Here is a 24,318-nt window from a genome sequence, read left to right as displayed (position 1 = left end):
GAAGGGCTGGCCCAGGGCCTGCTCAGCCCGGCGGAGTTTACTCTGAGACTGAATGGGGGAAAATCTCATCAGCTCCAGCAGGAGACAACAGAAGAGCGAGGGAACTTCCATCTGGTTGTTTTCTTCCTCCTCCTCCTCTGCATAACGGGATCTGGCACTCGAGGAATCTGCGATGCATGCTCATGGCACCCGGCACAGGGAATGAGCTTGTTTCCAGCCTCACCACTTCCCTTCCAGGGAGTAGCCTGGCCTGGATCTGCATGGGGGCTGAGCTTCTCCTTCCTTGCCTGGCTTAGCTGGCCTGCCTCAATGACACCAGTACTGCTTGCTAAGGATGGAGAGATGGAGTAAGATGGGGGCGGGGGAAGGCTGGGTGCAGCTTGAGCACACCCTGTGGCCCAGTGGAGTCACCGTCTTGGCACCCTCAACCCGTTTTTGGCTCAAAGGGGGGGGGGGTGGGCCATCTACTTCCTCTGCAGCTCCTTGCATAGCTTCCTGCTGTGGATGATATCATCCCCTCAGCACCTATGTACATACCCAAAATGTATTTATTTAGATTAATGTCCGTTGCCCCTATGAACTATGAGCTCACTGTGGGAAGAGACTGTGTCCATTTTATATTCAAGACTTTACATTAAAATTTCATTACTTTTAAATATGCATATATATTGAGGGATGATCATCAATATATTACAAAGTACTCCAGATCATTGATGTGAACTACATTTACTGAAATAAAATAATAATATAAACTATACACAATTGGGGATAGCATTCGTTCTCAAAACAAAGAATTCAACAGCGGAATTTGTCTTGGAGAAATCTACTGTCAGATCTAAAGGATTTAAGGTCCACATTGTTTTAACATTCCTTTTAAATACAGGTTACTAGCCTGCTGTGTGACCTGGGGAAAATCATTAAACTTCCCCGGGCCTTAGTTTCCTCCACTCTACCGAGACTGCTCTCTCAAAGGTCACCCATGCCCTCTTTCTTGCCAAATCCAATGGCTCCTTTTCTATCCTAATCCTCCTTGACCTCTCAGCTGCCTTTGACACCTTAGACCATCCCTCTCTCCTCCACACCTTATCTCACCTCAGATTCACAGACTCCGTCCTCTCCTGGTTGTCCTCATATCTTTCTGGCCATTCATTCTCAGTCTCCTTCGCAGGCACCTCCTTCCCCTCCCATCCTCTCACTGTTGGGGTTCCTCAAGGGACAGTTCTTGGCCCTCTTCTGTTCTCCATCAACACTCACTCCCTTGGTGAACTCATTTGCTCTCACGGCTTCAACTATCATCTCTATGCAGATGACACACAAATCTACATCTCTGCCCCTGTCCTCTCCCCGTCCCTTCAGGCTCGTATCTCTTCCTGCTTCCGGGACGTCTCTACCTGGATGTCTGCCCGCCACCTAAAACTCAACATGTCCAAAACTGAGCTCCATATTTTCCCTCCCAAGCCTTGTCCTCTTGCTGACTTCCCTATCTCTGTGGATGGTACGACCATCCTTCCCGTCTCTCAAGCGCGCAACCTCGGTGTCATCTTTGACTCGGCTCTCTCATTCACCCCACACATCCAATCCATCACCAAGACCTGCCGGTCTACCTTTATCGCCAAGATCCGCCCTTTCCTCTCCACCCAAATGGCTATTTTACTGTTACAGGCTCTCATAATATCCCGGCTGGATTACTGTGTCAGCCTTCTCTCTGATTTCCCGTCCTCCTGTCTCTCCCCGCTCCAGTCTATTCTTCATTCGGCTGCCTGGCTCATCTTCCTGCAAAAATGCTCTGGGCATGTCACTGCCCATCTTAAAAACCTCCAGTGGTTGCCCATCAACCTCCACACGAAACAAAATCTTCTCACTCTAGGCTACAAGGCTTTCCATCACCTTGCCCCCTCCTACCTCTTCTCTCTTCTTTCTACTGCCCTCCCCGCACGCTCCGCTCCTCTGCCGCCCACCTCCTCACCGCCCCCATTCTCGCCTATCCCACCATCGACCCCTGGGCCACATCCTTCCGCTGTCCTGGAATGCCCTCCCTCCTTACCTCCACCAAACTAATTCTCTTCCCCTCTTCAAAGCCCTAATGAGAGCTCACCTCCTCCAAGAGGCCTTCCCAGACTGAGCTTCCCCTTTTCCCTTTGCTGCCTCTCTACCACCCCCTTCATCTCCCCTCAGCTAAACCCTCTTTCCCCTCCTTTTTCCTCTGCTCCTCCCTCTCCTCCCTTCCCCTCCCCTCAGCACAGTGCTCATCCACTCATTTGTATATATTTTTATTACCCTATTTATTTTGTTAACGAGATGTACATCACCTTGATTCTACTGATTACTATGGTTTTAATGAGATGTACATACCCTTGATTTTATTTATTGCTATTGTTTTTGTCTGTCTGTCTCCCCCAATTAGACTGTAAGCCCGTCAATGGGCAGGGACTGTATCTATCTGTTGCCGATCTGTACATGTGCTTAGTACAGTGCTCTGCACATAATAAGCACTCAATAAATAGTATTGAATGAATGAATGAATAAAATGGGGATTAAATACTTGTTCACCCACTCCCTTAGACTGTGAGGCCCATGTGGGTCAGGGACTGGTCCAACGGCTTTGACTACCATCTCTACGCAGATGACACGCAGATCTACATCTCCGCCCCTGTCCTCTCCCCCTCCCTTCAGGCTCGCATCTCCTCCTGCCTCCGGGACGTCTCCACCTGGATGTCGGCCCGCCACCTAAAACTCAACATGAGCAAGACTGAGCTCCTCATCTTCCCTCCCAAACCCGGTCCGCTCCCAGACTTCTCTATCACCGTGGATGGCACGACCATCCTTCCCGTCCCACAGGCTCGCAATCTCGGCGTCATCCTTGACTCGTCCCTCTCGTTCACCCCACACATCCTATCCGTCACCAAGACCTGCCGGTTTCACCTCTACAATATCGCCAAGATCCGCCCTTTCCTCTCCACCCAGACGGCTACCTTACTATTACGGGCTCTCGTTATATCCCAGCTAGACTACTGTGTCAGCCTTCTCTCTGACCTCCCTTCCTCCTCTCTCACCCCGCTCCGGTCTATTCTTCACTCCGCTTCCCGGCTCATCTTCCTGCAGAAACGATCTGGACATGTCACTCCCCTTCTTAAACAACTCCAGTGGTTGCCTATCGACCTCTGCTCCAAACAAAAACTCCTCACTCTAGGCTTCAAGGCTCTCCATCACCTTGCCCCTTCCTACCTCTCCTCCCTTCTCTCTTTCTACCGCCCACCCCGCACACTCCGCTCCTCTGCCGCCCACCTCCTCACCGTCCCTCGGTCTCGCCTATCCCGCCGTCGACCCCTGGGTCACGTCCTCCCGCGGTCCTGGAACGCCCTCCCTCCTCACCTCCGCCAAACTGATTCTCTTTCCCTCTTCAAAACCTTACTTAAAAATCACCTCCTCCAAGAGGCATTCCCAGACTGAGCTCCTCTTCCCCCTCTACTCCCTCTGCCATCCCCCCCTTTACCTCTCCGCAGCTTAAGCCTCATTTTCCCCTTTTCCCTCTGCTCCTCCACCTCTCCCTTCCCATCCCCACAGCACTGTACTTGTCCGCTCAACTGTATATATTTTCGTTACCCTATTTATTTTGTTAATGAATTGTACATCGCCTCGATTCTATTTAGTTGCCATTGTTTTTACGAGATGTTCTTCCCCTTGACGCTGTTTAGTGCCATTGTTCTTGTCCGTCCGTCTCCCCCAATTAGACTGTAAGCCCGTCAAACGGCAGGGACTGTCTCTATCTGTTGCCGACTTGTTCATCCCAAGCGCTTAGTACAGTGCTCTGCACATAGTAAATACTATTGAATGAATGAATTTACCCTGGTGCTTAGCATAGTGCTTGGCTCATAGTAAGTGCTTAATAAATATGACAATTATTATTGAAATTATAGTAATAATAATGATAATGATACTTTTTCTGGTCAGACTTCGAAATGATTGGACTCACTGGTGTAGTTGGTACACTAAGTTGGTGTAGTCCTTGCCAGCCTGGCAGAAAATGCTTCCTCTTGACATACCAGAAGTTCAGGTCTCTACTTCTGCAAATTCAATGCTAAAATCACTCCACCTCCTCTCCCTTTGCCCAATCTCCCCTATTCCCACGCCTTTGCTGACCATCCTTTCTACACCTCAAACTTGTCCCCCTCACCTCTGGCTTACCGACTCTCTTCTGGCTGGTGGTACTGCTTTCTCTGGCCCCACTACCCAGTCCCCCGATTCCTCTTGTGCCCAGAAGCCACCACACTCCAGGTGTCCCAAGAAACAGATGGCTGGGACTAGCCTGGGTTGGGATGAGGAGATGTCTCCTCCTATATCTCTGTTGCTCTCCCCTCATTCTGCCCTGTCCTGACCCCAGCTCTCCAAATTTTCAGCCCCAAAGATGGGGACCACCAGAAACAGACGAGGCTCAGGGACCTCGGGTGGCAGAAGAGGCAGCTGTAGAAAATATAAATAAGTTACAAGAATAAAGAATGGAGAGAGATGGAGCTGGGCTGAAAGGAAGGGGGACAACTTCAGGTTGCAGAGAATAATTACAAACCTCCGATGGGCAGGAGGAGGGATGGGGTAGTGGTGCTGGACCTTGAAAAGGTGTTGCTTTAAGTAGCTCAGAAAGAAAATGGTCAGAGATGTATCTTATGAGCTTCCTAGAGCAGAAAATCTGCTCCTTCGATACATAACTGTGCAGACTAAGTGATTCAGCTGGGCAATTGTGTCTTCATTACTGCTTTCTGATTGGCTAAGAATCCATCTGTGTTCCAGGCTTCTGGCATCTTTGTGCAGCTCCCCTCAACCTCATCAGCCTCCCTGGATCCTGAATCCTTGTTGTCTTCTAAGAGGGCAGTGTGGGTGGAGGGATGAAAACTGGGTCTGATGAAGCCAGAAATGGAAACTAACAATCAGAGAGGCATGTTGATTTGAGGCAGATCCTGGGGCAGATCCTGAGACAGGACGATGGCTCTGGGACTCCAGACACAAGACTGTCTGGCCCAATTCCTGAAAATGCTAGGCCAACCATTAAAGGCTAGGATTAGCCAATGAAGATGGAGGATAAAAAAGGAATTTTCTCCTGGAAAACCCTCTTAATAAAGCAAACCCCCACACACTAGTCCTGGGCAGACATAAACAAATATTTACAATGGGCCGTCCTATGTTTGTTGAAATCAAGGGAGGTTTGGTACAATTCCTACCAAGGAAATAAGATTTTTAAACAAACCTATTTGGACTCTTTAGTCTTTTTTACTTTCAAATCAGTTTTTTTTAAATCTACATTATAGTTACAAGCCGGGAATTATTTAAAATGCCCTTAGTGTCATGTTGAGGATAACCTTAGTAATAGAGGTTTTTAGAGATGTTTGTGTCTGCTGCATCACCAATTCATGGAAATGTTGGCAGGAATATGCAAAAAACAAAAAATAAAACTTCAGAATGTTTTGTTTTTACCTAATTAATTGCAAGTATAATTGTAGACAGGTTTTTTCAACACATCTTTAACCTACATTTAACATAACATTCCCTAAACTATCTTGTACTGTTAACTAAATCCAGTGTCTAATTTAAGAAGATATAAATACACAAGAATACACTACAACTTTCGAAATTACATCTCTTGGAACACCTGAATCAATTTCTTGCCCCTTCCCGCTGTTATCTAGTTTTAATTATTCTTTCAAATTCATATTCATTTGCCTCCTAAGTACGACACACAAGCCAGATAAGACTAGCCTCATTCACTTGATCGTTATTTTCACATAAAACCTCCTATTAAAAAAATCTTAATAATCAAATTTAGGACTAAAAAGGCTTTTAGGACTCTCTTTCACTTAACATTTGATAATAAACAAGCTTCCACACTTTGGTGCCTTGGTTGCTATAAGAGACTGAATTGCTTAGGAGGTGAGACCCACTTTTCTAGGTCCCAGCCCTTTTTATCTCAGTCACTGCTGCTCCTCTGCCCCCACCAGCGCTAACATCATACTGTCTGAGTCTCTGGCTTGAGCAGTCAAAATAATTTATTGAATGCCTATGGTGAACAGAGTCCTAGGTGCTCGGGAGAGGACAACAAAATTACTGGACATGACCCCTGTTCTCAATGAGCTTACAATCTAGTGTGATGATTGATCACACATCCTGGGAGGTAAGCTCAGCTATCCCCTTTGCATACCAACACACAGACACATACATGCACACCAGAGGTTTCTGCATCTTCATTGTGTAAGGAGAGGCTGAACCAAGTCAAGCCAAGTTAACACAACATGGACTGCTGGGAAAGGTGAATAAGGCAGGCAGGGGCATGGAGATGTTAAGAGCTTCTACATTTCTTGAATTCCTCCGAGGAAAAAAAGTAGAGGCGGTTGCCAGAGAAAAACATTTTCCCTGGAAATTTGCAACTCTTGGCCCTGAAGTGACCTTTTCTCTATATTCTATTTATCGTCTGCTTCAATTTATTGGAAAAGTATTTAGAGCACACCAGCTAAAAATCATATCAAACTAGCAAATCATCTTGCAGATATGCAAAACTGAAGGATAAGTATTGAAAGTTCTTAGCTATGTGCATGTAATGTACACATGCCGCAGTGATTTTCATCTGGAGGCTAGATGGGACAAGAACAAAAAAGAAAGAAAACACCCAGCTCTGTAAAAGTTTCTCCTTGTAAAAAATATTTCTACGATAGGTATATTTACCAGCAATTCAGTATGGAGAATAACCACTACGCAGAGGACTTTATAATAATGTCTGTCAAACACAGATCAGGAGAAAAGAAATCAAGAGTAGGTCAAAAAAATCGATATCACACTGACAAGGGTGGTGACATATTTGCATTTTCTTTTGTCTCCATGCTTTATTTGTCTGGTAAATAACTTTGTGTCTTCTCAAAGTCATTGTAGCATTTTCTGCAGAATGCATCAATTGCTCTGGATGAGAACTGAGCTAATCACCTAATGACAAATAGCCAACTAGCTTTTTAGACTCATGCTAATAGGTCATTTGGGAGTCTGGAGAAAGGTTTTTTGGGTTCTTTTTTTTAATTTTTGCCAAGTCTTTGAGCACCCCGGGACTAGCCCGCCTCTTTTATGGAAAGAAGGAAGCAACACCATCCAGCAAAAGAAAAAAGAGAAGATGCTTAAGGAGGCCAGTGAGGATAAAAAACAGAAGCTTTTAGATTCAAATTCCACCTAAAACAAATCCCAAACAAATTTAATAACCTTAAAAATCAAGATAACTTTGATTATTTCACAAGGGTCCAGATTTATCGGGGCATCTTTGATACTTTGGCCCTGGACATTATAGAAGCATTATTTCGCCAACAGGGCAGGAAGGAGAGAATCAGTAGCAGCATGAAGCCTTGGCCTCTCCCTAACCTCCAGATAACCAGACTCCATCCCCTGGGGTTTTCCGCCACCACCCCGTCCCACCCCCTAATTTTGATGCCATCTTGGAGATCCACTCCCAGCCTGCTCTAGGCCAGCAGGGCAGGGAAGGGCAGAGCAGCAGCAGCTTGAGGCCTTCACAGGATGTAGAACCTTGTGATGTTGCGGCAGGTGCTGCAGCCATGAGCCACGGAAGGTCCAAAATTCAGCTCTTCTACTCAGAGTACCCTACTGATCTTTTTCGTTTAAATTTTCGTATTTATCATTTGTCCTTGACCTTTCTGCTCTTTCTGTGTTTATTAGTTCAACTTTCTTTATGTCACTGGTCCTCTCTTCTGGCTTATTCTCATATTGAGAACCTTTCGGGGGCTGGGACTGTTTCCAATTCTCATCGATGTATTCCTTACCAGGATTTTGTAAAGAGCTCTGACCACAGTGGGGTCTTAATAAATGCACGTAACATTATTACTATGACTAGTTGAAATCCACTTGTGGTGGAAACAGCAATATCTCCATCCAATCCATGTGTGGGAGAAATTGTTACAGCAACTTGGATTCTGTTATTCAACTGAATTGGGTTGTGAATCCCAGCTTTCAATCTGATCCTCCTCAATCCCTTCTCTGCTTTTGAAATCACAGATGAGTCCTTCCTCCACAAAACCCTATCGACTCTTGCTTTTGCTGCCACAGTACTAACCTGATCTTCCTTTTACCTTTCCGACCACTCCTTCTCCATTTTGTTCACTGGCTCCTCATTTACCTCTCATCTTATCTCACTGTGGGTATCACCCAACTCTGTTCTGCATCCTCTCTTTACTCTTCTTAACATTCACTCTTTTGGGAAGCTGATCTTCTCACATAGCCCGAGTTACCACTTCAACGCAGATCTCTCCTTTAGCTCTGACCTTCAATCTTGCATGTCCTCTTGCCATCAGGTCATCTCCATTTGAATCCCCTGCCAGCAACTCAAACTCAACGTGTCTAAAACATAACTCCTCAGTGCTGGATGCATAGTAAAAGCTTAACAAATACCACAGTTATCATTATTGTTATTAGTATTATTTATCCTGTTAAGCCCACTCTTACCCCCTAACTTTCCCATCGAGGTTGACACCACCACCATTCACCCTATGGAAGAAGCCAACAAAACTTGGCATTACTCTCAACATTTTACTATTATTCAATGCTCAAATTCAGTCTACTGCCAAATCTTACTGCTGCTTTCTGCACAGTACCTCTCATATCTCCTTCTCCTCTCCATCTGATCTGCTACCACCCTAGTACAAGCTGTGGTCTCGCCATGGCTAAACTATTCTATTAGCCTTCTCTCCAGTCCCCTGGCCTCCAGCCACTTCCCTCTCCTATCATCTTCCTGAAATATGGCTCGGTTCATGTCTCCTCTCCTCGACATCCTCCACTGGATTTCCCATGCTCTCTGCACCACAAATAAATTCCTCACAATCAGCTTCAAGGCTTGCCACCATCTTGACCCACCTTACCTACTGCTGTTCCTCCACTCGCTGTCTCCATCCCTCCCAAGCAAATCTTTCACCTACCTTGCTCTCAACTATCCCACTTCTGTCTCCCCAGTCAGGCTCTCTGTCTTGGAACGACTCTCCATCTTACATTAGACAGCCCTCAACTCTGCCCACATCAAAGCCCTCTTAGAATCACACCAAGTCCAACAAGCTGACTTCCCAGCACTCTGAACCTTATCATCTATTTGGTCAACTCCGGCACTTATGAAGTTATTTACACCTTCTTTAGCATCCGTGCATACATGTGTACCCAATTTATTTATTTTACCATTCTTTTTGAAAATCTTTTTACATTTGTCTCCCCCAACAGTGTAAGCTCCTCCTAGGCAGGGATAGCACCACTCTTTATTTTGCACTTCCTAAAGACCTAGAGCTTTGCACTACACTCAGTGGGCAGATAAATACTGTTACGACCACTCTTATCACTACTCTGTTCAACCCGAGATCCACAGTCTCAAGGAAACAACTTTCACTTGACTATATTGTTCTTTTTTTTTTTCCCAGAATGTGGAAAGGATGAATTACAAGTGTTTTATGCACATAAACTGCTTCATCAAAATAACAACCCAACAGTTTAATTGAGGATGATTTCTCTGCATAAACAGCCAGTTTTGACCTCAGTCCACTCAGGGTCACCCTGGCTTTGGCTCCAGCCTATTATGAGTGGGAACTATGCAGGGTAAATGACATCAATGAATGGAGAGCTGCCCTGGCATACTGCTAGGGCCAGCTCAGGAACCTTGAAGTCGGAACACCCACCACAAGGGCAGAAGGCATTTCAGGGTACCCATCTGCAGATTTCCCTACTTCTCTGACCAATCTCAGGGAAATTCCAAGGGTCCGGGCAGATTGGTAGAGGAGTGAGCAGTGGGTCATTGAGTCATCAGGAGCCTCAGTAATTAGCTGTCAAGAAGGGAGTTCCAGATAATCGTATAGGGAAAACACCCTTCCCAAGAACCTATTGGAATTCCATACCATTCAGAGAGGAATTTTTTAGTACCTAAGAATAGCTGCTCAGAAAGCACTGCTGAAACAAACAGCAGAATAGACTTTACAAGGATCCTTTCTAAAAAGCGGTTCCTTTAACTAAATTAGTTACTTGCTTCATAAAACCTACTCTGACTGTTGGCTTCTCAATGAAACACCCAACAAACCTAATGCTTTTAGGCTCTACCAGGTTGAATCACAAAAACAATTCTGCATTGAAATATCACATCCCCTAATTTAAGCTAATTAATGAGTCAAGCAACAATAATACCGCTAAAACACAGGCTGGATCTTTGAAATTTTCTCCCCGGACTTTAGGTTTAATCTGTGCAGAGATGCCCTGTGAGTTGGACTGCAACCCAAACTCTTTAAGATGATGTGCCGATTTGAGACTTTTTCCCCACTCAAAACAGCCATTTTGTTAGTCATCATTCACAATGCCATTTCAGTAAATTAGGTCCTTATCAAAATCTCACCAAGGTTCTCCATCTTGCTTCTCCTTATTCCCAACTGAGATTATTTTTTATTAATCTCCAGGCTACTAAAGGAAAACCCATTCTGATATGCATTCTCTGTGATCAATCAGTGGTATTTACTGAGTACTTACTGTGTGCAGAGCCCTATACTAAGTGCTTGAGAGAGTACAATATAACAGACACATTTTCTGCCCACAACAAGCTTAGAGTCTGGAGGATAAGAATGTATTTTTCCCAGATTCAAATATTCAGCCTTTACTCCTATCAAAAACATTCTCCTGTGCATCTTTCCTTGAATGAAGTGAAAACATTCCAATTTGCACTGATATTTTTGGTCCTCTACACCAAATTTGCCCTAGACTGAAGAACGTTATCTCATCACTTAGAATTGACCATTCCATCTTACAGTGCAACAACCATCATTTCTCTAGGGTCATGGTTTAACCAAAATGCCGGCTTTGCTCGTTCAGAGGTTGCATTAATAATCACCGATATTTCTGAATGATTGGACTGGTCTGCGGCAAGGTGCCCTCTAACCGCATCATCATTTGGAAGCGATATGGGTTAGCAGAAAGAGCACGGACTTGGGAGGCAGAGGACCTGGGTCTTAATCTCGGCCTTGCCACTTGGCTGCTGTGTGACCTTGGACTAGTCACTTCACTTCTCTGGGCTTCTGTTTCTTCTTTTGTAAAATGGGGATTCAATACCTGTTCTCCCTCCTACTTAGACCACGAGCCCCATGTGGACTAAGGTGGAATCAGACCCGATTAACCTGTATCCCCCTGAGTGCTTAGAACAGTGCTTGACATATTTAGCAGTTAACACACATCATTAATAATAATTATCATTTTCAGATCTAAGGCCTCCGCAGGTGAAAATTCTGAAAATAGTTCAGAGAATCTGCCTGTTTCTTAAAGGCACTAATGATTCCTGACTCGTTAGACACTTGGCGGGGGAAGATTATCTACTACCGTAAACTCACCCGTGTCTTGGAGCAAACTAATCATTTTGAGGAACAAATGTTGAAGGCCTCTCCCTTACTCCTTCCATTCTCACCAAAGAGCTTTGCTATTTTAATTTGAAATGGCATTATAACTTTTTCAGGATAGCAAGCAAATTCAAAACAAAATACTAAAAAGAGCTCCATAAATGACCACTTCCTCCCAAGGCTTCATTGATAGGAAGGGTCTGATTCGTTTCACATTCTCTTCCACATTACTGGCCAGACGGCAACCCATCTCTCCTTCCTGTGCCAAGACCGAAGTTCCAGGTCATGGAGAGAGATTGGGCTTTCTTTTCTGCCAGGAAAGCTTTAGTCATATGCTCAGGGCTCAGGAGAGAAGGGTTCTGGCTTTCTCCTTTACCAAAGGACAGTGCTACTTTAGGGGCTCAAGAGTAGGAGCCATGGATTGTTTTATCCTGAGCAATTAAGTGATTTTTGCATGAATTGTTATTTTATTTTACCTATTTAAGCATCTTCGTGGTTGGATTACTTTTGCCCCTTTTATTGCATATTCTGTATTAAGAACTCTCCCAATGACAAACTGATTTGGCTGGTCCCTGGGGATTTGCTCAAATGTGAATTTTCTGTAGTAATTCAACACATTATGGATGAAAAGTAATACACTGTGGCTGTGAAGGCAACACAATCTTGTTCTGCTAGTCAGATGGCAGATTTGTGCAAGCCTCCTGGTCAGTATAAACATCTCCCCACTACTGAGAGAAATGGATCCCTGTGATCCTTTTTTAACCCTGGCAGTCGGCCCCTAACCCACCCACCCATCCACTAGGGTGACAGCAGGATGATAAGATGTGGAAAAAGCCTGCTATGCTCTGTGCCTGACAGTCAGTGTCTGACTTGAGTGCACTGGGTATGGGGGTTCTTTGCAGAATCTTGCCTGTATTGTTCAGATTCCACTAACAATGGGTTGGTGCCTAGAGTGGAGATTGGACCCCGGATTACTTTCTACCAAAAAAAAATACATTAAAACACACTTCCATGCTTCCCTCTGCAGACATGACTAGTGTCCTTTTAAAAACAACTTGCAGAAATTTTGAACTGTTGCATAACCCTTATCTGGCTCAGATGCCCAGAGCTAGGTTTGGATGAACTCTTCTGGCCCCTTCCGGCCTCTGTTTCAACATATACACGGAAAGCCCACCTCTTGAAATCAGTGATTTTTTTTCAACTTTGGCCATAAGCCTATATCTCAAGAAATGCTAATTGATGCTTGGATTAAATTTTTAAATGGTCTTTGTTAAGCACTTACTATTTGCCAGGCATCGTACCTGGTGCTGGGGTAGGTACAACCTAACCAAGTTGAAGCAGAGAATCAAGTCTAATCAAGTCCACTCACAGAAGCAGCATGGCTTAGTGGAAAGAGCATGGGCTTGGGAGTCAGAGGATGCAGGTTCTAATCCCGTCTCCTCCACTTATCTTTTGTGTGTCCTTGGGTAAGCCACTTAACTCTTCTGTGCCTCAGTTACCCAATCTGTAAAATGGGGATTAAGACTGTGAGCCCCACGTGGGACAACCTGATTACCCTGTTCTGTACCCAGTGCTCAGAATAGTGCTTGGCACATAGTAAGCACATAAATACCATCATAATAAATTGAACAGACCATGTCCCACATGGGACTCACAGTCTTAATCCCCATTTTACAGGTGAGGGAACTGCGGCACAGAGAAGTGCAGTAACTTGCCCAATGTCACCCAGCAGACAAATGGCAGAATCAGGATTAGAAGCCAGGTCCTTCTGACTCCCAGGTCCATGCTTTATCCACTAGGCCATGCTACTTCTCATTACTGCTTATTGGGTCAATAATCTTCACTTTGCTGTGGTCTTCTGCAAAGACCACTACCTCTTTCTACCAGTACCATCAAAGGATCTTAGAGATGTAAAGCCTTGCCAAATCATGCCTGACGTACGTGCGTTACAGAATAACAACCTTGAGACTTCTCATCGTTCACTGCTAGCGTATGTATGTATTTTGGTATTATCTTGATTACAATAATCCCCATCCTGCCTCTACGTTCTCCTTCAAAAAGTCTTCACTAATGTTTCATCTCCCCATCATATTTTCCCTCCCCACTGTCAGACCAACCACTTGAGTCCAAACCCCCTAAGCACTTTGGTAGAGACTTGTACTCTGCTGCTTCCCCTACTTGTAATTTATTTTGGCCCCCGTTTCTCCTGATAGACTGTATGATTCTTGAGGGCAGTGATCGCATCTGCTTAACTGTTCTCTCCCAAGTACTTAGTACAATGTTCTGCCCACAGTAAGTTCTCAGTAAACATCACTGAAAGATTACATTCTTTCCTTGTGATTTCCATTGTTGTTTTTTTCTTTTGTTTTGCTTTCAGTTCAATGAATGCCTACTTTCACTGAGAAAATCCAAATCTGCCTAAAGGTGAGGGAAAGTCACCCCCCAAGGGTCTATGGGCTCTAACTAGATCTGGGAGTTTCCAGTCAAGGTTAAAAAGATGCTAAATGGAGGCTTTCTGACCTACTAGCTCCTTGTGGTTTGTCCCTTCTCCATCCTCATCCTTATCAAGATTGGCAAACAGTTGGCCCTTGAATCTGAACAAATTTCCCACAGCATCCTCAAGAGTCTTCTAACTTCACTCCTGACACAAGGCTCCTCGTGCACTTTCCTTCCTAGGCACATTCAGCACAGAACTCCCATCTTCCATCTTATTCCTTTCTCCCCCGAAGTCCAGGCTGACCTCATTAAACCTATATAAAAGAGCATTCCCTTAGGGGATCCGCTTCTCCAACCAGGAGTCTATTGCTGCTTTAGCATTACTATAAATCACAATCTCCTCTTAACCTTTCTATTTACAATAAAATCGGCTTGTTCTTCAAATAATTAAAAACAAAATCACTTTAACTCCTTTTCTTCAATTGAAGCTCTAGAGTTCTAGCGGAAGGAGACCCTCTTTGGCTCCACTTCCTGGCACTGCTGAAAGATTTCACTTGTTCTCATCTTTTGCCATATAGGTACTGCCTGGAATTACTGCTGCATTTCTGGACTGCAGACAGAAACCCTTTCTTTGCTCATCCTACTTGATTTCTGGGGAGGTTTTGATTCTCTCATACTGTCCTTTAGGAGCCCTGGAGCAAGAATCCAGAACTTTGACAATGAGGCCCTTATGGGAAAGGGACTGTGACTGATCTACCTTTCTGAATCTACTCCAGTGCTCAGCACAGTGCTCGGCACATTGTATCCACTTTTTATTATAATTATTATTAATTTGTCCAGCATTCTTTTGCTCCTTAACTCCGAACATCAATTTTGATGCAGGTAACTTCCAACTCCGATCCCCCTCCATTCCATCTGTTTGCCAGCTTTGACTGATCACTTCTTCTTACACTCTAGCATCTTCCTACTGAAAGGCTTTCAGTCAAATAAACTAAAAAAAATCTTGACTGGGGCTTCTTATTCTGACGTCACACCACTCTGAAATCAACTTTGCTCTCCAAGTCAAATACTCTGAGACTAAAATCTAAACTCAGTCTCTCTTCCCCTCTTAAATGTTTCTTCATTGGACAAAGCCTCAAACTTCGCAAAATGAACATCCAACCTTCCCAGAGTCTCTAAGGAAGGCCTAATTCATGGTAGCATCACTTCCGGGTTTGACTAGTGCAGCCATCTCTCTCCAGGTCCTCCAAAATCAGCAGTCTGAACTTCATGGATTTCCCCAACTCTTCTTTCCTTCAAAGAAGAGGGTTCCAATTCACATGACGTTCCCACTTTGCAAAAACTACCCAGGGACTCACTTTACCAACTCCCACATTTCCCACCTCTCTGTTGTTCCCTTACCTATTTGGACTTACTTCTCTGTTAGCCACGCCCTTGTCTCTAGGGTTCCAGCATGCACTCCGAACACCTTTCTAACCCTTCTGAGCACCTTCCCTCTATACACCTCCTGGCTTCATCACTATGCATAATGATGTGTGGAGCATGGGGTGAATTTCCTCAAAACCTCAGACCAAGAGAAATTCTATTATGGAAAATATGTTTTTGCTTGTATGGCTTCCATCGTGCACACACATGGTCAAATGAATTAGAAAATGGTTTAACTCTCCGATTCACTTTGCTTCTATGGACATAGGCTTGAAGAACTCAACAGTGATTCAAGGCTTCGCAGGGAAGCACAAACCAAGTCTAAATTGAGAATTCAGGTAATGATCCAAACATCAAAACACCAACAATCCGAGATCTGGAGTGACCAGGTAAAAATGGAGTTTTCATCTGAATTATCCACATAATGGCCCTACTACTTTATTTTGCTAGTGCAGGCCAGGTTTGAGGGTCAAAATACATACTCTATCATTACATTAAAACAGGTTAAGAATGAACAAATACAAATTAAACATACAAATTGATCTGTAAACACTTTGCTAATCTGAGTTTGTTTTAAAATGGTTTTAAAATGGGATTTGGTGGCTCTGCTGCCTTCCTTTAAGTTAAGGCATACAGTATGACAGTGGCTGACTAAATATTAAGATATAATGAAACTTCCCCAAACTGCAAAAATTCAATAGGATCTGACTATGGACTTTTATAGTCTTAAAATAAATTAAGAAAATGCCTAGGAGTTCCACAGAAGAGAAAAGATTTCCTGTAATGTTTGAGAGTAGAAGTTAACAAGCCTGCTGGGATCTTTCTAGCCCCTGCAGAGCTAAAGCGCCAACATTATTAAATGGCTGTCGCATCTGAAGTACAGTGCAACATAACTCAATAATCAACAGAAAACATATGATGTCAAATGCGGGGGGAGGCTTTAGATTATCCTGCAGAACAACTGATTTTCAGGACAGGTGTTGGCATGTGATGAAACAAGATAGGACTGAAGAATTAAAAAAAAAACAAAGCCACCATCCCACCAAATTGACTGTGTTGAAAAAGGTGCTCTTGAGGTCCCAAGTTACATAGTGCAGTGTCCAATGAAACTATACCCATATCCACTAAGAATGGGCATGAGTACTCAGGTACAGTATGGTTCTGAGGAGACAAGATTAGTTTCAGGTGGAATCCTCAAAATATGCTATTGATTACACTGAAAAGCCACGCTTTGAGTAAAAAAAGCATATTGTGCAAAAATGATATTGCCCAACTTTAAAGTTCCTTTGTCACTGGTGATCCTAAAATCCATTCAATGATTGAATATTTACCTGCTTTATTATACCCGCTGGTGTGAGTTCTAGGTTGGCATTAAATACCTATTTTTATGCAGTCATTTCTCACAGCTAAATAAAATTTTTAAGATGTGCAAACAGGTGGAAGAGAACGGAAATTCTAGCCATGTGTGTCAAAATTTCAGGGCTCATTTTGGGGGGATTTCTATTGAAATGCATGTGTTCTGTGATTAATTAGCACAACAGTGACCATACTAAGAACGTTTAAAGGATATTTTGTACGAAGTAGACTTGACACTTTAAGAAACTGCACCTATTTTAAGACATTCCAAGGAGTGGCACGGATCTACTCATAAGTTGTTTAAACAGGCAAGGGAAGTATAAAATTGAGTAATTATCTAGTGCAAGTTATCAATTCAGACAGCCAATCTGGATGATTCACCCCTACATCTCCTTCGCTCCCCAGTAGCATCCTCAATAGCATCTTTGGCTGAATTACCCAGATTAATTCATGCAATCCTCCAGATGACTTCGCCAAGGTAGATGCAACCATGGAGTTGAGATGGATTAAAATCTACACCCTTTCAAGACCACTCTTCAGGCAGTAACTTTACTAGGTTTGGAGGCTCCATATTTACTTCAGCATTTATTCCAGACACTAGATGAAACAGCTACAAGTCATTTAACTTCTCTGTGCCTCAGTTTCTTCATCTGTAAAATGGGGATTAAGACTGTGAGCTCCATGTGGGACAACCTGATCACCCTGTATCCTCCCCAGTGCTTAGAACAGTGCTTTGCACAGAGTAAGCACTTAACAAATGTCATAATTATTATTATTATCTAGAATGCTTGGGAAGCAACATGGAAAGAGCACGGACCTGGGAGTCTGAGGAACTGGGTTCTAATGCGGGCTCTGCCAGTTTGATGCTATGTGGCCTTGGGCAAGTCACTGAACTTCTCTGTGCCTCAGTTTCCTCCACTGCCAAATGGGGATTCAATTCCCGTTCTCCCTCCTATTTAAACTGTAAATCCCACGTGGGACGGGGATTGCGTGTACCCTGATTACCCTGCATCTACTCCAGCGCTTAGAAGGGTGCTCGACCTATAGTAAGCACTTAAGGAATTCCATAATAAATAAAATAAATAAATCCTTAAATGCTGTTGTTAAATTTAAACCAAGAATAGACCAAGGGCTTGTCCACTCACAATAGAAGAGGAACAAACTTCTGAAGAAAAAAGTACAATTGTACTTCTTAAGTGAATATTGTTTTCCTTAAAATAGAATGTAATTTGGAGTATCGTTGATTAGTTTACTACATGCACCACGGTTCTTTAATAAAAGAGAGTTAATACTTTGATTCTTCCTAATTCCCCAAATTTCAGATTCGCAAAGTTTTCCCGTTTGTAAACGAATACGATTAGCTTTACCTAACTGCACCATTTCTAGTTGTCTTTAAAAGGCTCACTGATATCTGAGCATCAACAAGTTAGGAGGGTAAGACAGCCAAGTTGGTTTCAGAAGTATTAAAAATACTCGATTTCTTTCAAAGAGTAACGTCCTTGTGTTACTGTTTGTAAATGTTGCTAGTAACTCCCCTTTAGTTTCACCCTAGACTGAACTAGAGGGGTGCGATATTTTCCATCAAAAGTACACACTCAAACTTGTACTGTGATGTTTAGCCTCAAGTTGAAATTACAAAGGAGAACAACTGCAGTTGATCCCATTTCAATTTAAAAAGTTAAAGCATCGGAGTCTCTCCAGAGTGATGAAAATGGAAAACCTGTATCAGAAGGTATCCCGCCGACATCTTGTTACACGTTTACTTCATCTACGTTTGTAACCGCAGGTTATGCACCCAATACTGGACAGGAACTATATGCTGTAAACTCTGGACAGTATCTAATGTGTAGAGGAGGTACAAAAACTGTTTCATTTTTTAAAGGCGGGTCGCGTGCAGGGCCTTTAGGATTCTCTAGGATATTTACAAGACAATCGACGTTAACAGCAAATGGACGGCGTGAGAGTCAGGAGGTGGGAAGGGTGTCCTGGACTACTTCCATCTGGATTTGAAAGCAGATGGCGTTCCCGAGATGCAGACCCTCTCTCCTGAGGGGACTAAAGTGCCCACTTTTAACTCTTTCCCTCAGCAGGGACGAGAGTCTGGGGCACAGGACTTGGAATGTGATTTTTTCAGTTCCTTTACAGCTTTACCAGTCTCTACCCTCTCCTGCTCCATCTCTTCCTCCAAGGCTTCAATTTCCCAGTTTCGAGTACTACAGGCTGAAATGCTTCTGCGGTGTGTAACTCTGAGCAAGGAGAGCAAAGGGAGGGGGCGGGGGAGAACCTCCAGAGGAGCGGCTCGCTAATGTCGGCCCATAAATCAACTAATGGCAGGGAAACCAGATCTGTGTGGTCCCTAATGCTGTCCCACAGAGATCAATCACGGCACCTGAACAACGTTTAGCGATTCGGGGGCCGAGGTTACCCCTGGGAGAGCTATTTACCGTGGCTCGTGTCAGGTTGGGGGGTTTAAACATTTAAAACTTGGATTTGGAAATGCAGTTAGTGGATAAAAGAGCTGGAGATTTATCTGAAAAGGCACTCACACGAATGACTGTGGCATATAACTAAAAAAAAAAGCAAGATATCTTCTGGATATCTTAACACCATGCCCAAACATCCAGGAATTTAATACTGAACTTTAACCCAGAAGTTACGAATTTCAGAAATCTGTATCGGGCACTGGAAGAGGGATTCGGGGTTGCTACTTCTCTCTATGGATACACACTGCTCATAATTCTGTAAACCAATTAGAGTCTAATGAACAGTGTGTATGCAAATATGCAGTGCACAACAGCATAGGAAATTAATTTTATTCTTTTATGTACATTATATATATAGGCTATTATCTTGAGGAAACTCTATCAAAGGAACACTAGAATGGCCTCCAAATGGGATCAATTTAGAGAAATCTCAGAAAAGAGGGCGGCGATTTAGAAGGGAATAACAGACGAGAGGCATTTCATTAAAAACCTAAGGGTCGGGAATCCAAAAGGAACAATGTGAATCAACTCGAGTTTCATTCATTAACGCTGAGAATTTGGCCACGCCTTCAGGTGCACCGGGCAAGGAGAGGCGGTGCGTCTGGCGGAAGAAGACGAAGATTTCTTCTTATATGGTTGGATTTGGCCGCCCATTTTTTCCATATTTTGAAGCCAACAAATGGACTAATTGCTGAGCGGACACCAGAACTTCACTGATATTTGTCACAATGAGGCGTCGGCCCCCCTACTCTGGGTAAGAGGCCCGGCTAAACTCCGAGTCATCACCTAGGAAGGGGGGGATGACCTACGGAGACCACGAGACAAGCTCTGTGGGGCAGCCAGTCTGGCGGGGAGACTTTTCACCCACCTGCAACTGTTGCTGGGGCTTCAACTCAGTCATGCCCTGTCACTCTCTGACATGCTTCTAGCTGGTTTTCTTACAACCGAAATAGTGTTGTTGCCCTTGCACTTCAGGGCAATCACGCGGTTATACCTCATTTACATTTTTTTTCCCAAAGAGGGGACAGAGATAAATAAATAAATGACCGAGGTAGAAACTTGGCTGATTTCCTCTCTTCCTGCCAAGTATCAGGCCCAGATCCAGCTCTTGGCCATAGATGGTGACACATTCTCTGACTGGATGTGAATCTGCATTGAAGAGAAGACCTTCTGATTTCTCTTCAGCTGCAGGGGGATCCGCTTGCTTCCAAGTTATGGGAAAAAACCACCCGAAGTGTGTAGACCCATGAAGCGAGAGGAGGCAGGTGACTCTACAAGTGCATATGTGACTAATAAAACGATGGTTTTTATTAGCCACAATGGCGAAACAATGTTAACATTGTGCACTTTTGCTTACATGCCTGAAGAACTTTTAAGACCCTGGCACATCTCGAGCAGACGGAAGGAAATCCATAAAACCTGCTTGAAGACATGTGTGCCCAGCAACTAGGGCTTAAGATTCCACTTGAGAGAGCTTATTAATTCGTTCATTCAATCGTATTTACTGAGTGCTTACTGGGAGCAAAGCACAGTACTAAGCGCTTCATGAACCAGGCTCCTCTGGGTAGCCTCCCTGTTATATAAATCGGTGGTCTACATATAAATCGGTGGTCTACTGGCCACCGGCACCAGCCATGTTGACTAACAGCCATGCGCTGGATGGATGCCTTGTGCCTGGATGGAATTCCAATTTCAGCAGCATCATCTAGGGTTTATTGGCTCTTGATGAATTACATTGATGCTGCTCGACTCCTCAAAGGTTACTGATTCCTTATTAACTGTGGGCCGAGGGGAAATTTCAGCTTAACGTTGTTACTCTTTTTTTAAAAAAAATCCCTAGGCTCTTCTGCTACAGATGCCTTAAACACCCTCCCTAAAAGCGAACTAAGTTAGTCACCTAAACATGGCAGCTAAAACCCAGCATCTGGAAGCAGATTTCTGCCACCTGAGAAAATACGCTCGGAGATGACATTTGATAACACTTGTTATTCTATACACTCGTGGGAGATAAAAGGGAATGATTCTACTGAAAGGAGGATCAAACTTTTAAAAAGGGAGGCTTGCTCTTTCAGGGAGGAATAAATGCAATGTTTTCATGTGACTAACCACAATGAATCATTATGTCAGTAAACTGCTGATTTGAAGAAACCCAAATGCCAGTTTAAGAATCTTATTAATACCGATAAGTTGCATGTTCAGTTGGTATTCAGCAAACCGCCACCAAGATTTCTTTCGGTTCGGCGCCTTAAAATCTCCTTCGCTCCTGCCTAGGGAAGACTCTTCCCAGCTGTGATCACCTTAAAACCTAATGGCACGAGCGATCTCTCCGGTGCTACTGTCTGAGATATTGCAAATCTCAGTCTACCACTGGGGCCGGCCAGCGCTCCTCAATCCTACTGCGAGCACTCCGGCCACACACGTCCGTTCTCCTAACCGGCACTGCCAGGATCTTAATAAGAACGAGGGATTAACTATGACCACTCGTCTCTCTTGGCTAAACACACCTCCCACTTCAAACCGTTTTACCTAGATGTCGGTGGCTGTTTTTTTTTTGTCCCCCCCCATCCCCCTCCCGCCACCCCGGGCTTGCTTTGTTCGGTGTAGAATCCCACTTCCTCCCAATGTGGTTATCTTTTTTGTTTGTTTGTTTAACCAACTTGAAAATCTGGATTTGCATCTTGGCAATATCCAATCCACTGTCAGTTTCGGGAATGTAGAGGAAAAAAAAAAAATCAAGGCACTGTCTATGCAATAAGGACGGGAGATGGGTCTAGTCTGCGCCGGTTTCTTTTTAGCCACGTTTTAGGACAGTACTGAACGGTCACTTTATCAAAACGCAGTGCCCGTTCTTTCTTCGGCCCATTGCCTAAACCACTGGTTTCGGAACGTAAACTCTCCAACCACGATATGCTTTTTGAACCAAATCATCACGAGCTATCCTGGAACTATGACTAGCTTCCGCACGGATTCCCCATCGAAAAAAAAAAAAGAACCATCCCACCCCACCCCCTAAACTGTAGGTGTTTAACTAGCTCTTTCACTTTTTCCTGCTTCCTCGACCAACACTGGCCAGATGAGAAATAATAATAATAATGATAATATCCAGTATAGACCGGGATGGCAATGATGCCAAAAAGAAAGGGGAGAGGAGGGGAGGAAGAAAAATCGAGGGGGGGACGAAATCCTTCTTTGCATCCAGGTGTTTCCGCGTCAAGCGTTCCCTTCCACTCACTATTTCCCTAAAGGCTTGGGCGTCTGTTGGGTGGATGAGCGATTCTGGGTCATCACCCAGAACCGTGGAGGGCGGAGGGTTAATGGGGCGGCCGTGACCCCTCTGGGTGGGGATGGGGCGGATCCCGAATCCTCTGCCGGCCCCCCACAAAGGCTCCTTTGAGAAGTGACAACGCGGGCGAGACGGGCCGGGCTCTGAGCGGTGATCGTTTGGCCGGAGGCCCAGATGAAAGGGTGTGTGTGTGTGTGTGTGTGTGTGTGTAAGGGTGTTGGGGGGGTGTGTGTCTGTGTGTGTGTGTAAGGGTGTTGGGGGGTCAGGCCGGGCCTGCGAGGCCGGGCACGGGGTGGGGTGGGGGGACACACGAGGGGATGTCGTCGGGACGGGGTGGGGGCCCGGCTTCACAACCCGAAAGAGGCTTCGGAAAAGGGGCAGTGCATCTTGAAGTTGGCCAAGAAGCACTGGAGCGGGGAGGGGAGCGGAGGGAGGAGGGACGGGGGGAGGCTGGGGAAGAAGAAATCATCTCCTCTGACCTCTAGTGAAGTGCCCGGTTTTTTCTTAAGCTCTTCACATTTCCTAAATTTGCAGATCTGGTGTCCCGTTTTGCGGTTCCTGCAACTGCTGCAGACTCCACAGTTGATGAGCCTTTTGCAGGGCACGCAGACCCCGCACCTTTTCCTCTTCTTCTTGGCCGGGTTGGCCCCGCCGGCCCCCCCCGAGGAGGAGGAGGAGGAGGAGGAGTGGTTCTGCGGGCAGTCCGCCAGATTGGCGATCTGAAACGCGCTGTCCGTGACGGCCGCCGAGGCGGCGGCGGGGGAGTGGAGGGCCGTCATGACGATGACCCCCGGGGGTAAGGAGATGCCCCCGAGGGCCGGGATGGCGGAGAAGGTCCCCACGCGATCGGGGAGGTTCATGATCTCCGCTTCGGCGGCGCCGCACTTGAGCTTGTTCATGCACTCCCCCGCCAGAGGTCTGCAGTGCTCGGGGGACAGGGTGGAGAGGAAATTCGTGTTGGCCATCTGCAGGGCCGGCTCGGGCGGGCAGCCGGCTTTGCCCAGCCTGGGGGAGTCGTTGCGGTGGTGCATGGCGGGCCTGCCGCCGTGGAGGGCGGGGGCGGAGGCGGAGGAGGATGCTCCGGCGGCGGCGGCGGCGGCGGCGGCAGCGGCGGCAGCGGCGGCGGCGGTGGAGGAGGCGGAGGCGGAGGCGGAGGAGGAGGCGGAGGCGGCAGCGGCGGCGGCGGTGGATTTCCTGGCTCCGCCGGCGGCCGCCCCTCCTCCCGCTCCTCCTCCTCCTCCTCCTCCCCCGCCGCCGCCGCCGCCGCCGCCGCCTCCTCCTCCCCCTCCCCCCCAGAGCATGGCGGTGGCGGCGGCGGCGGTGGCGGCGTTGTCGCAGCTCCAGGGGGACATGCCGATGCGGGCGGCGGCGGCGGCGGCGGCGGCGCTGCTGGGGAAGATGGGCGTGGTGATGCGGGCGATCTTGGCGGCCTGCGGGAAGGCGCCGCCGTTGGTCTTGTAGAAGGAGCTGGCGAAGGAGCGGTAGCGCTCCATCTCCGAGTTGTAATCCACAAGGCCGTTGAGCGCGCCCTCGGGCAGGTGGCTCTCCTTGGGCAGGCCCGGCGCCTCCGGGCCCGGCCCGGGCTCCACGCAGACATTGGTGTTCATGGGGCAGGGCGGGAAGAAGGGGTGCAGGGTGGAGGGAGGGGGCGCCGGGGCCGGGGGCAAGGGCGGGAAGGCGGGCAGGGGGCCGGGGGCCGGCAGCGCCGGGGGCCGGGCGCCGGCCGGGCGCCCGTGGAAGGGGATGGTGGCCGCGGGCTCTAGTCCTCCTCCTCCTCCTCCTCCTCCGGGCGCATCTCCACCGACGCCGACCTGCCGGGCAGCGGCTCCCTGGGCATTCTCCTCCAGCTGTTCACAACCGAAAGACACAGAGTCACGCACCGGGCCGAGGGCACCGAGGGCACCCAAGGCCCCGAGGCGCCACCTCCCCCTTCCCCACTAAGCCCTCGAGG

At 46.1% G+C, this 24,318-nt stretch overlaps 1 protein-coding gene across 4 annotated transcripts in view; it reads right to left on the bottom strand.

The window, feature by feature from the left end:
- CXXC4 (CXXC finger protein 4) overlaps nt 1-24,002 on the bottom strand; it is a 52,676-nt gene extending 28,674 nt beyond the window's left edge. For all 4 annotated transcript variants that reach the window (XR_003763379.1, XM_029076944.1, XM_029076945.2 and 1 more), the window contains exon 1: nt 22,847-24,002. Coding sequence is in view for 3 of the 4 variants with exons in the window: in XM_029076944.1 (XP_028932777.1) it covers nt 22,847-23,974 (1,128 nt within the window). In the remaining variant the exon portion in view is untranslated. The remainder of the gene's footprint in view (nt 1-22,846) is intronic.
- Nucleotides 24,003-24,318: the final 316 nt, after the last annotated feature.

The sequence above is a fragment of the Ornithorhynchus anatinus genome, chromosome 12, assembly GCF_004115215.2.
Source record: "Ornithorhynchus anatinus isolate Pmale09 chromosome 12, mOrnAna1.pri.v4, whole genome shotgun sequence".
Taxonomy (NCBI): domain Eukaryota; kingdom Metazoa; phylum Chordata; class Mammalia; order Monotremata; family Ornithorhynchidae; genus Ornithorhynchus; species Ornithorhynchus anatinus.
This window is presented reverse-complemented; position numbering and strand designations above follow the sequence as displayed.